This window comes from Leptonotus elevatus, chromosome 6, assembly GCF_054856555.1.
Source record: "Leptonotus elevatus isolate MCC_2025b chromosome 6, RoL_Lele_1.0, whole genome shotgun sequence".
NCBI lineage: Eukaryota > Metazoa > Chordata > Actinopteri > Syngnathiformes > Syngnathidae > Leptonotus > Leptonotus elevatus.
In genome coordinates this window covers 5,602,726-5,616,893 of record NC_141244.1, presented here as the reverse complement: position 1 = coordinate 5,616,893, position 14,168 = coordinate 5,602,726, and the positions used below count along the sequence as shown (strand labels likewise).

The following is a 14,168-nucleotide window of genomic DNA, read 5'->3' as shown; positions in this document are numbered from 1 at the left end:
TTAGGGTGCCCTCACATAATCACCCTCCAAGTCATCATCAGGTGTGTTGAACAAAAATATCAAATTTCCCACCAATGGTCAAAAATTTATTTATTTTTTTGTTACAAATAATGTTCCAGATAGCAAAATATGTTAAATCAATGTTGAGAAGGTTGATTTAACATGGATTCAACACTGATCCAGCTTTGTTCAACAAAAGTGGGAACAGATACCAAATAACTTTTTTTTGGGTGCAGAATCCAAAATAGATTTTCGTTTTTCTTTATCACGTCAGGTTTTTGAGCTCCAGGATCCCCGTTTTCAAAAAATATATATATATATATATATTTAAAAAACGGAAGGGGGGGGGGGGGGATGCTGCCTTGGTTCAGAGATGCGTGTTGGCAGAAGTGGCAGTAAAAGAAGCTGTTCAATTATCCTAAATAAATGTATATGTATGTAAATAAAACACTAACATGGAATAGTTAACTTCTCAATTATGACTGCACAAACACGTTGCCATGTAGCCTTAGATGAGTTTAATCATGCCTATTTTAGTTGTAATCAGCATACAAATCTAACACAATGGAATGTGTTTTCCCCAAATTGTTCCCCAGTGCAACCTATGCAAGTGATATATTGTGACAGGCAGAACAGTGAAATGCTCTTCCACTACTGTAGATGGTAGAAGGTAACCTACATTACATAGTTATTCAATTGTTTTCACTTTTTGTGACATTTTTGATTGTTGCTGTGCCATGAGATTTTTTTAATATGAAATATGTCAAATCAATCAATCAAACTTTATTTATACAGGACATTTCATACATTAAAACGCAACTCAAGGTGCTGAACGATTAAAACATCCATAGTACAATAAAAAGATAGAATAATATTAGGAATAAAACCACAGCTCAGAGACAAAAATGACGCCCACGTTCTTGACACATTGTTAGGGTAAAAGTTTCTCTCTCTGACCTTTAGATGACTAAAACCTTTGTTTTGTCCTGGTTGAACTGCAGGAAACTTTCTGCCATCCATGACTTAATATCTAAAATACAATTTAAAAGGGTATCAATAGGCCCCATGTCATCAGGAGACAGAGCGATGTACAGCTGTGTATCGTCAGCGTAACTGGAAGTTGACGCCGTGTCTCTGATGACTTCCCCAAGGGGAAGCATGTAAAGATTAAAAAGTAATGGGCCTAAAATTGAACCTTGGGGAACCCCACATTTAATTCCATGGGTTCCAAAGGAACATGTATCCATACATACAAAGAAATATTGATCTGTGAGATAAGTATTAAAACCAGTTAAAAGCAAATATGTACCTTGTGAAACACTGAAGTCAGATGTGAACACAAGAAAGTTCAATCCGTGTATCATTCGTTCATTTGTTGTTTTAAGTTCCCCTATTCGGACTGAAGCTTCACAATTTCTGAACAACATAGTATAATTTATTTTATTTTAAGTTTTAGATAAGTTAATCGATTTTATCACGTATTTATTTATTTATTGTATCATTCCAGCACCCTGTAGCACATTTTCTCGGGCTGGTTTCAGTCAACAAATGCAGTATTGATTGTCAGAAGAACAATTATTTTTTAGAATGTGATGAAAGGCAATTACGTTCACCTATTAGCTCTGAGGTTAAGGCATCCACTATTTGTTCATTACATTGTGTGTTATGTGTTTTCGAGCAAGACACTGTTTACTGACCTGTAAAGCTGAAGGTCCACACTGTTTGTCCATAATAGGCTTCTGGGAATAGACTTGCAGCTGTGGTTTTTCAAAGGTTTGCAGTGCCCACCATGTATTACATAAATCACATTGACCTTAAAGCAAACCAAAAGAAATGGGCTCTTCTACACACAAAGCACTGCGGGTGATTGAGTCAATAAAATGAGTGACAGAACACAAAATTTCAAGATGTTTATCTCAAGCAGTATGTTGTAGGAACAAAATATAAGCTGTAGCTCCTTGCATGCCAGTTCCTAGAGACGAATGAATTCATCGATTTAGGGTTAAAGATAAAAACGCAAAAGAAAAGACAACTTCTCTCATATGTTATGCGGCCCCTAAAGAGGTACAAAGTGATGACAGAGACAATGTGCTGATCATGATAGGCCAGTGTACTGTTAGGTACCATCAATGTAAATATAGTTCACATAGCCTCTCATTAACCTTTCTAAAATAACTGAGCCAGGTTGTCGTGGTTGGGTGTTACAATTTATGCTTGTATGTAAGGGATTACATGTAGTGATGTGAAGCTGTGGATGCTGTCGCTAAAAAGTTACCATAAATTATGTAGCCCATTGTCTGATTTTGAAAATGATCTGGACCAGCTGTGGCTCCTGCTTATGATGTTGAGCCAAAAATACACAGTTGTTGAATTGTGGAAAGACATCTTTCAATTTTTTGTCTGCTAATGTTTGTGAAAAATCAACTTTTTGGAGCTTTTATCCAAGCTAAAATGCTAATTCCTCACCAAAAACATCACCGAAGTGGCGTTTTCCTCCAGTCACCCCTCTATGATAAATTCTAGGTCATTCTGCTCTCCAAGCACTAGCCCCTCCCAATCCGAGAAAACGAGCGGGTTCTCACTCCATGACGTCATCAGGTGCGGACCCACCCCCGCACAGCCTCTGTGGACTAAACACACGCCCACTTTCTTTGAGACCTCCACGCTCGCAGAATAGTTATAAAAGTAGCCTTTATCAGTAAACGTTCTGTCCAAATGAATTCAAAGCAATCAATTATCCTTCACTTTTGCAATGCTAATGGCTCGTCTTACATTCTCAGTTTGTGGCTGACACTTGTATAAACTACAAGTAAAATTTCTGCGCTGTTGAACCTAACTGAATGAATGGTGTAGTAGTTAGTGTGCTCACCCTGTAAGCAGAATGTCCGGATTTCGTGTCCCACTCTGGGTTTTTTCCCCTCTGTCTTTCTCTTCTTCCCTCTCCTCTCCTCCTCCTCCAATACGATTTCTTGCGGCAAGGAGCCGTTTTGTTTCAAATGTTTATTGAAGAATTGAACATCCATCCAATGGAGTGCTCCAACGCAGCGCTCCAGAGTTTTGTGGGCGGTGCGTGCAGCAGCCGGCTTTGGACGAGAGGGGCGCGGCAACCACACGGGAAGAGGCGGGGTTATACTGAATTGGCCGTTTTACGTTAGAAAAAAAGCCAGCAAAATACCTAATATTTCATTTTTTTAAATTACATCACCATGGTGTTAAAGGTAAGATTTAATTATTATATGCCTATAGTTAACTGTGGAAGGCTTAATATATTGTGATATAACACCTTTTAAATAGCGAGTGATGTGTATATATCACATTTGGTTATAAAAATATTTCCTTCTCTTCAAGCATGAGTGCATTCTTCCACTGATTGAGGATGGGGAGATGAGTGGGGCTCAGTGACTTGCAGAAGCCCACTTGAAGCTTTTCTGCCAAAGTCAAATCAGTAACAAGCTCAATAACATTGAGGGGAGGCTGTGCATGTGAGCATGTTATTCTCTATCAGATTCATGCCATCCACAATTATGGGCAACTTAAATGTTGGGAGCCACAATTTGTCATCAGTACTACTGGGGGGGGCTTGTAGGACCAAATACTTCCTATTCAGATGTATAACCAAAAAAAGAAGCTATTTTAGCTATAAATTAAATATGTGCAAAATATGTGATTTTAATATATTTTATTTTTCATATTACATTTCTCAATGCATCATTAAAAAAAAAAAAAGAAGGAAAGAAAAATAACTACTTATCTCACTGGGGCTTGTAGACAGAGGTTATACAGTATATATATTGTAAATAAGTGCATAACAATAATATAATCATAAAGTATGCAGATGAAATGGTTTTGTTAAAAAAAAATATTATCCACAGACTTGATCAAAAAATGCTGGATTGCTTTATTTACCCAAGTATGATTATTAAAATATTTACTCATTTTGGGTTATTTTTTTAGCTGTCAAAATCTCTCAATCCAAAATAAGTAATTTATGAATACGTTTAGAGGAATTTGAAGTAGTCTTTCCTTTTTAAATTTCTGTAGGTGGAGTGGCCATTTGACCTGACTCTCAATAGTATGTGTCTGTATTGTACTTCTTTAATACAGCAATCCACCATGTGGGTCACCATTGTCACAGAGCCCACCAGGATATGTTGTGTGCGTGCGTGCGTGTGTGTGCGTGGGTATACGTTTTTTCCTTTCTGAAATGTTCACACAATTCAATCTAATAGTCATTGCATAATATTTCTTGAGATCAGGTCAAGACCTCATATTACTATGATGTCAGCAAATGCCCTCCACTGTTGTGTGATCAACAAAACAAACTATTGGTCGAATCCCACTGATGGGAACCTTCTCTGTTATTTTCCTTCAACTCATTGTGGGAGCAAAGGAAGTCTAAATCATCACTTGGTGCTTTCACTGGGAATGAAGACAAGGCTCCTTTTATGGAAATAAAGTTAAATGGAATGAGCAAACAAAATTTTGATTCAAAGTAAACACAAGGGAATTTTAAACATGAAAACCACAGATTGAAATTGTAATAACAAAATATGTATTTGTGGAAATGCCACAGAGTTTAATACATACACTGCATAAAGACACAATTAATCGTTGATATTACTATAACAACAACATCAGATTTAGACCACTGCAAGAGAATTGTGTTTATCTCTCTTGCAGCACACACAGCAGCAAAAGACAAGAATGTCTTTTTTTGTTTTGTATTTTTTCATTGATGCTGCCAATAGCAAAGAACATTGTGCAAATTACATATACATTATCTTTTAGACATGTACAGCTATAGTGAAACTAAATCAAACATAAAAGTCTATCACAGCACCTTTGTTTTGTGCCCTAAAATCAGCAGTATGCGTTTGTATATTCTCAGCAAGGACCAACATACTTTCTCTATTTACATTTGATAGTGTTTACAGAATATGGGCACTAACTATCACAAAAAAAATCAAATGTGTACTTGAACATTTCATGTCTTTCAAGATAAGATCATGTAAAATCAATTTTGCAGTCATCATAAAAATAAAAATAAAAAACCTTCAGACCCATAAATGGTTGCAGTGGACATGACATATTTACATGTCTAAACCAATAAAATGCATAATTTGGATGATGTCAATGCTTCTGATTTATGAATGGATCTTAACTAACCAATCACAATAGCAAGTTTATTTGCATGATGTTAATGTTCAAAATATTGCATATAAACTCGGTAAGCTTACATCACGTTACAGCCCCCCCAATTTATCTATTTTTTATTTAAAAAATCAATGTTGTTCTTATGTGGGAAAATAATCTAAATCAGCAACAACAACAAAATTAAATTTTGCCCAACAGAAAGAATGCGGGTCTGAAGGGTCTACTTTGGGGAAAAGAGCCGCAAAGAAGACTTCTGAGCAGTTATCTGAGACTTTACATGTCCAATAGCTTCTTAGCTCAGTAGAGAAGTTCAAACTAATGTGAGACTTTTATACAGATTATGTGAACATATTCGTCAGTCTTTAATATTTACAGTTGACCCTATTTAAAAGTCAAACATTTTCTACATAAACAGTTGTGCCTTTTTAGATGCAGTCAGAAGAAGAAAAATGAGCGCTCCAATTTTCTATACATTCTTTTTTGTAAATTCGACGATCAAATACATTTATTGTCTCCATGGATAACAACTACACACTCACACCTCACAAGACTTTAGCAGGAAATAGCACACAATGTTAAGCAATAGAGTATACTGCATTCCAGTGCTCATGCTGTTGGAATATGCATGCTACAGCAGCAAATTGTTCTGTGGCTGCCCCCCATCCACAAACATTTTGTTTTCATGAACTTCAAACAATTCTAAAAAGACATCTCGTATACCAAGAAAATGAGCCAAAACTCAAATCTTACAGTACACTGTATTGTGGACGATAGTGGCAGAGCATTCTTAAAAAAAAAAAAAATAATAATAATTTAAAAAATAATAAATTAAAAAATGAAAATAAAAAGTTTTTTTTTTTAAATTTAAAAAATAACTTAATTCTGAATTTAACAGATAGGTCCCTCAAGATTCTGACATATCTAGCACTAGCAATACTAGTCACCGTGGTAAGAACGATTTTCCCTATGTGTTTGTCAATATCAGGTGATCAGCATATGACAATACAAGTACTTGGACAGTTTTATCCATCCGTCTATGTATTTTCTATACAGTTTGTCTCCAACCTGACCTGGTTGCCAGCCAATCGTGGAGCACATATTCAAGCATCATTCACACACACATTTACACCTCTGGGCAATTTAGTGCAGGGGTCACCAATATCATGCCTGGGGGTACCTGGGCGTCTCCATGGACCACATGATCCGCCCACAGGCCTGTTCTGAAAATAGCTCAGCAGTTATGGATCATTGTGATTTCCTAGGAATGTTGTAGAAATTATCATTTGAAAATTTTAATTCTTAGATTCTTAGAAATAAAGCAGGGATGGCAGTACAGCGGGGCTAGGGGGTGCTATAGCCCCATCAGACATCTGTGTAGCCACAGTTAAACCCCTCCATTTTATTTGATATTCTAAAATATATACATTATTTTCTTACACCCCCCCCCCCTCCACTATATCAATCAAGCCCCCAGGATCCCAGGACAGAATATCCTAGAGTCGTGCCTGCAATAAAGTTTCATATTGACATTTATATCCGTATCCTTCAGAAGTGTGTATCAAACTGATGGCCTTTTGCATTAATCAGTAACCAAGAGGCAGCTCTCAGTTTGAAGAAGTTTGTTGCCCCTTCAATACAACTAACTTGCATGTTTTCAGAATATGGGGACAACCCTGAATCCTTGAAACTTACCACCAAAAGTAAAATGTTCATGTTAAAGGGTTTTCTACATCACGCATACTCCACCAATGCCCAGAAGAGTACAAAGAGCCATGCCTTTTATCAGCTTGTATCTTCCATTTAGTGTGGAGAGTTCGGGGCGAATGCTCCACAATTTCTTGGTGGTGGGGAGGGTGATGTCATGCTCATCCCCGCCAACATTTAGTGCCAGCGTAGGACACGATTGGAATAGAAAATTAAAAAACAAGAGGCCGGCTTCTAGCAAAGCCCAAACTCCAGCTCAGACTCCAAGAAAACTGAAAACAAAACGAAGTGTTTACTCAAGCGCACATACTCGCATGTGCACCATGCACAAGCTTGACTTGACACAGAGGATGCGGTTACGCTTTCTGCCAGAGGTGGCAGTCATGAGTAAAAAAGTGACAAACTCCCCAATGTATCTTTAAATAACGTCAATATCCAATCAGTTCTTCATAGAGGAAGAACGTTCCATTACATTATGTTGATTTTTAAGGGTGCATACATCAAGTTAAGCAAGAACAGATTACATTTGAAAGCATTATGTATTAAATTGACAAGATTGTGTAAATAATTTAAACCTTACAGCGCTTATGTGGAAAAGTTGTGGCAACAACCACGAAATATCTACAATTTTGGCCTGTCGCTGTATCCTTCAATTCACTTTTATTTTGTAAAAGTTTGAGTTCACTTGTGAACACACCTCAAATCAAACATTAGTGCAGTTCGTTGAAGGCGGTGCATCTGCCTTGCTGCGGCTCTCCTTGATCTCATTAAACGGCATATCTTCAGTGCCGATCTGGCATTTGAACACCTGCTTATAAGCCTTCCTGAAGTTTTCTGATAGGAAGGCATAGATGACTGGGTTAACAGATGAGTTGCTGTACGCCAGGCAGTGAGCGGTAATCCGCAGCAAAAAGGAAGCCTGGTTCAGCGGGAAGGTCCCGAACTCAACCCAGAGGTGAATCACGTGATGAGGGAGCCATGAAAGACAGAACACCACCACCACAACCAGCACTGTCTGAGCTGTCTGAGAGCCGCCACATGAGAAGAAAAGAACACAGAGCATTGTTAGTGCATCGTGCCCTCCGCTTCAAAGCTAACAAGAGTGTGAGGCAAATTTGCTTGCTAAATTGAGATTGTTGTTTAATGTTTTCTCTTGTCATCAAAATTGTGTATGAAACACTTCTGTACCGGAGAATCAATTGCATCATAGATCAGTTTCAATTAATTTGTATCAATGAGGCGCTTAAATACTAAGTCATGCAAACCCAAAAACGTATAAATATGTTTTAATACTTTGTCCTGCACTCCCAAAAAACGTGTGCATACAGAAGGCTTTGAGACAGCTTCTAATATGAAGAGGTCGGTTAAAGCAATGGTAGTTGTTACAAAAAATGGCCAGCAGGTGGCAGCAGAGTATAAGAGATCAGCCAGGGCCATGTTGCAACAAGTTCTTTTTCCCAGTGTTTTCAACAGGTTTGTGAATAATGATTAAACTTAGCTATATTCTAATGCTAATTGCTTCAAAACAGAAACAGATAGAAATATTTTTTTTCCTGATGAAAGAAGAGACTCTAATCTTTCTTTTGGTAGGTTTCATGTTTTTATAGCAATAGAACAGAATATTCTGCGGACCTTGCAAAATCAGTCAAAATCCAGTAAACCAGCTGGGAGCGAAGGGGGTTGCTTCAGTGAAAATGGCTGGGAGTGAATGAGCTAAGAACTATAGAATAAAATGACAAACATATTCCGTAATTAGGATGACACCGTCAGCAAAAAATATGTTATTCAAAGTTCAGAAATGTCATCCCAGGCTTGGTTAAATTCAAAGGATTCGTTAAAGGTGTACAAGAGAAGAAGAGAAAGGTTAAATGTGTTGCCTTGCAGTCGGCTCCCAATTACGTTTTATCTGAAAAGGTTTGGCTAAAGTTCAAAATTGGTTAAACTAGTTTAAAATGTGAAAGTGGGCAGAGTAAACCATCAATGTCAAAGAGAATAACCTGACATCATACTGTGGCCATCAGACAATGATCTTTGTGGTTGCACTATTTCAAAGTGCCTAATGACAATTTAACAGTAATGAGAGGAATGCAAGACTGTTAGTCAGGCAGCTGGATTGTGTCAGCAATTGAAAAAAAATACATATAATAATAATAATTACATGCATTCCCATCTGAAGCAGCCTCTAGTCTTATTCCAGAACTAATTAGTCTCCATTGTGGCAAACAGAACACGATTAACGAGCCGGGGAAACATGTGGCACTTTTCCTTCAGTTTTTTTGGAGAGAGGCTATGAATTGCTGCCAAATCACATCAAAAAAAAGGAATTCAAATGAATCAATAGTTTACACTATGTCTTTGGTCTGGAAAAAAAACCCACACAAAGTGGACAAGTTTTGGTACACCAGATAACATCTAAATCTACAAAAATGAATAGGGAAGTAAATATAAGAACATGTATGTGGTTCAAGTTCCTGCCATGGGGTTAAGGTCAGGGCTTTAAATTATTTTCCAAGTTCCATCCAAGAATGCTCCATGAACGTTTGTGCACTGGGGGCAGAACTGCCTTAACCTAGTTACAAACATACAGTAGAATTTACTAACATTTATAACCCTACCCTAGATTGAGTACATAGTTAAGAGGTGTGTCCAAAAACAGATTTCCAGATTGTGTTGAGACATTGAGTCAATATTGTCCGAAGGTTCTTCTCCAGCCTCGTCACACAAACACATCAGTTATGGTTCCCACACTTTTGATAAGTTACATGCAGTGCTTACTTGTTTAGGTAGCTTCCATAAAATTTTCAAGTCTTGACCATCCCTAACAGATAACCACAGACACGTCTCATCTCTTCTCACCTGTCATTGTCTGACTACAGTTTGTCGTAAGCAACTTGGGAGGGAAAATGCTCACATTTGATGGTGTTTGACACTTTGGAGAGGTGTTCTATTCACGGATGAATTCCTAGATGGCAGACACCATTTATGGTGTCATTTGGGTGAGTGGTTTGCTGATGTCATCGTTATGGATCCAGTGACCTATGGTGGTGGTGTATGGAGGACCAAAACTGCCAAAATTAAAAATAAATAAATGACTAAAAGTGAAATAAAAAAAATATATAAAAAATATAATTAAAAAAATTAATACAAAATAATAATATAAATGGAAATATATATAAGTAAAAATAAAATAAATAAAAAGCGGGATTAAAAAATAAAAAATAAATGGCAAAATAAATACAAACAATATATAAATAGAATTAATTGTCAAGCAATAAATAAAACGCTCTGCTCTTACATTTGTTTATTTCATGGTGCAGACGCTCTACCAGGAAATGCGTGTCTTGGTTTGGACTCCGCCGTTACAAACTGCCTTTCATTGGTCGAGTGAGCGGGTCGACAAACAAGGAAGTCTCGCTGGCTTGCATTGGAGAGCTCCAGCAATGGACGACTATCTGCTCCACTGTCACCACAACCTGCGACTTGAGTGTTGTACCTACATAACTTGTTGTTAATCACAAACCTCTTAACTATCTGGAAAAAAAACACGTCCTCCTACCTGCCAGCCATCTTGACTCGCCATAACATTTCGTCCTGGTGCATTTGATTGCTGGTATTTTGAATGCTGAGATACTGATACTAAAGCAGAGCGTTTTTATTTATTGATTGATATTTAAACCTATTTAAATATTTATTTTTTGTCTTTATTTCAACATTTATTTTTATATTTATTTTTTTAATCTCGTTGTTTTTTTGTTTTTTTTGCTTTTATTTATTTATTTATTTATGGATATATTGTTTTTGTTTCCATTTATATTTATTTTGCATTTAATTTTTGAATGATATTTTTTATATACATTTTTATTTTCACTTTTAGTCATTTATTTATTTTTTGTGACATGAACTCAAAGATTTTAATACTGACTGGTTTCCTGAATCGCCAGATACCCTCCAATAAAACAAAACTGCACCTTTCAGAGTGGCCAATTATTGTGGTCAGTCTAAGGCACACCTGTGCACTAATCATGGTGTCTAATCAGCATCTTGATATGGCACACCTGGGCACACCTGGGAGGTGGGCTAGATTATCTTGGCAAAGGAGAAGTGCTCATTTTCACAGATTTAGACTGGTTTGTGAAAAATATTTGAGAGAAATTGTGATATTGTGTAAGTGAAAGAAGTTTTAAATCTTTGAGTTCATCTCAGAAAATGGGAGCAAAAACTAAAGTGGTGCGTTTATATTTTTGTTGAGAGTAATATGAGCCGGCATATGAGCGGTGAACGCAGGTGCATTTGATTGCTGCCAATTTGAATGCTTAGATATTGTGAGGAGATCCTGTTTTATAACACAAAATTTAGTCTCATAGGGTAAAAAAATGATCTGTCGTCTCTGCAGCTTTCACTGTTTCTGTTCTGTTTACAGAATGTTTAAGAATGTGGACACACTCTCAATTTGATAATTTTCTATCTTCTGTCGTCTCTGCAGCTTTCACTGCTTCTGTTCTGTTTACAGAATGTTTAAGAATGTGGACACACTCTCAATTTGACAATTTTCTATCTGTGCAACTCATCTGGATGTCAAGAATCCATTTTAAAAATATTATTGCTTGCCAAGTAAAACAAGGCCATACTCATTAACCAGTGACCTTAATAAATCTTTACAAAAAAAACTCTTCTTTTTTTTCATAACTAGCGAAATATTGTCATATTACAAGAATGATTAAAGAAATGTTTCTTTTGAATTTGATTAGGCTTTTGAAAGCACTTGATATTCCGCTAAGCGTCTTTGTATGCTACATGAATTCGCTAAGCAAACAGCCTTTCGCAACAACAGTGGGAGTTACCTTGCTCTATCCTGCTGTTACTACCAAGTCAACAAATGCATATTTAAGATTTATCTGAGTGTAAGATTGGGAGCATGCAAATACCATTAAAAAAATAAACTGTTGATCATTGTCAGGTTTACCTGTTAGACATTTATTAAACACTACACAAAAAGGAGAGAAGACACTCAGTTTTTGATAGACAGCTCGCAAGGAGATTCAAAAGTATTTTTATCTTTTGACTATGAAATTGTCACTTATTTACTTATACCATCACTTACACTGTTTTAGCTTCAAATTATTTCACAGTTGACAATGTGATGACTTGAGGAGTCTTGGGGTTACTACTATCACGGGCACAATTGGGGTATGTTGATGCCCAGACTCTGAATATGTAAGCCAGGGGTCACCAGGTTGCCTCAAAGGACCACATTACTAGCCAGGGACTTTTCTAAAAATAGCTCACCAATGACGGGGCATTGTGATTTCCTCAGAATGTTGTAGAAGTGATTATCGGAAAATGTCACCATTATGGATAGAATAAAAGTGTTGCATGTGGTTGAATGTGTTTGCTTTCAAATGTAGTTGTTGCTCATACCTCTGTTTTTATCGCAAAGTACTTATCAGGTTGCGCTGCTGAACTGACCAAAGGACACAAGCGGACAACACACATACACACTATGCTTGTGTCCAAATTCACAAGGCTGGGTCCTCCGTAGGCTGAATTTGTCGGCTGCATGACGTTAGTTCACAAAAATCACATGACCAAAGAACAGGTGAGATGGATGAAAATGGTTGGATTTTGCTGCTTAAATTATATCCTACAATCGCAATATTAACCAGATAGAACATATTATTGTATAGACAATTATTGGGTTGACATCCCCTTTAAATGTGCATTTAATTGCGGTATACAGTACACCTTATGAGTATATAATCTTATTATTCTAAATAAAATGTACTGTATGCTTGACAGTAAATTATTGATCAGCCCATCTTGTATGAGGGAATTGTAAATACCTATTAAACATACCTTTTTCTTTGATGCTTCAGACTTTTTGGACATATTTCTCAGCTTTTTGTGCAAATGTTTTAAAACCTGCAAACAACGACATAAAGGTAACAGAAGTCAGATAAATTGTTCAGTAATGCCCATAAAGAGCAAATAGCCAATCAATCATCAATGTGCTTACCTTTGAATAGCAAAATGAGATGAGCAGCAGTGGCAAAACGTAGCCAAAAACAAACGTACAAACCACATAGACTTTTTTCTGGTTTTGGTCTGGCCACACTTCCCAGCAAAAGGTTAGGTTTTCTCCCCCGTGAAAGATGTTCTGGTAATACATAATTGGCGCTGCCATGGCCAGAGAAAGAATCCAAATGACCACCACGCCGATGAAGGCATGTTTGGCCACCCTGATGGCGGAGGACTTTCTGGAGTGCACGATGGCCACGTATCTGTCCACTGACATGGCTGAGAGAGTAAAGATGCTGACCAGCATGGACACCGTGAAGAAATAGTGGATGAATTTACATATGAATGCGCCCAGGATCCAAGTGGGCATCATGTAGATGGTTGACTGGAAGGGAACGCAAAAGAGCAGGTAGGACAGGTCCGCGATGCTCAGGTTGAGGATGAAGATGTTCGTGGTGCTGCGCGGTTTTCCCGGTTTGCTCCGAGCCAGGACGGTGATGACCAGAGTGTTACCCAGCACGCCCAGCACGAAAATGAGGCAAAACACCACCAGCGTGATGAGATTATCCGTGCCGATCCCGAATAAAAGTTTCTCTTCCTCTGTTCGGTTGAGGCTCCACTGCTCTTCCATGAGCCACAGCGACTCTGTAAAATTCATGATTTACTTCAGAACTTGCAAGGTTGCCAAACGAATCGTTGTGAGCTCTTTCTTCGCCTCTGCTCCTCCGTTCGTCACGGGAGCTCCCGTACGAACATACTCAGAATTCGTGACGATTGATTAGTTTTTAAGAATCCCAGAGTGTACTCCTTTCGTTGCATCACAATATGCATTACATTTAAACATTTGGAAATTAATCAGACGTCTAAATGTGAGTCTCCAAGTGCACACCACGCTTGATGCTTGCGCACCAAACGCGCGCAACCTTTCTGAGATTTTTCTTTTCAGCGCCTGCACTTTTCCCACCCTCGGATTATTTCAGGGGCTGGTCTGAGCAACAACGTCATCAAATTAGCACCCCAAATGCATTGATGTTTTTTTCACTTTATTTTTAAAATGCAATTCGATCGGACTTCATTACGTGTTCAAAAATGTCAAATACAATTTTTACTGTCTTATTTAATTCTGTCTGTTCAGAAAGATGAGCCCTCTGAGTTGGATTCTCTTCAAATAAGGGACTCCTTTGGGATCATGCATTCATCGTGAGATGACACAAGTATTCTCAAATAAACACCTGTATCAGTTTTGACCTCAACATGTAGTCTAGTTATCTTATCCATCATAAAATCGTATTCAC

The 14,168-nt window shown here is 37.5% G+C and overlaps 1 protein-coding gene across 1 annotated transcript; it reads right to left on the bottom strand.

The window, feature by feature from the left end:
- Positions 1 to 3,879: 3,879 nt before the first annotated feature.
- Positions 3,880 to 13,785, bottom strand: galr1a (galanin receptor 1a). Its single transcript, XM_086079665.1, has 3 exons — positions 12,872 to 13,785; positions 12,712 to 12,777; positions 3,880 to 7,882 (listed from the first exon to the last, which is right to left on the bottom strand). Exons 1-3 carry the CDS (start codon positions 13,529 to 13,531, stop codon positions 7,562 to 7,564), a joined length of 1,047 nt encoding a protein of 348 aa, XP_085935791.1. The 5' UTR covers positions 13,532 to 13,785; the 3' UTR covers positions 3,880 to 7,561.
- Positions 13,786 to 14,168: the final 383 nt, after the last annotated feature.

Coding starts and splice junctions, on each gene's coding strand:
- galr1a (XM_086079665.1), bottom strand. CDS start 13,531: ATGAATTTTACAGAGTCGCTGTGGCTCATGGAAGAGCAGTGGAGCCTC. Junction 12,778..12,871: donor TCTCATTTTGCTATTCAAAG/GTAAGCACATTG, acceptor CGTTGTTTGCAG/GTTTTAAAACATTTGCACAA. Junction 7,883..12,711: donor CTGAAGCATCAAAGAAAAAG/GTATGTTTAATA, acceptor GGCGGCTCTCAG/ACAGCTCAGACAGTGCTGGT.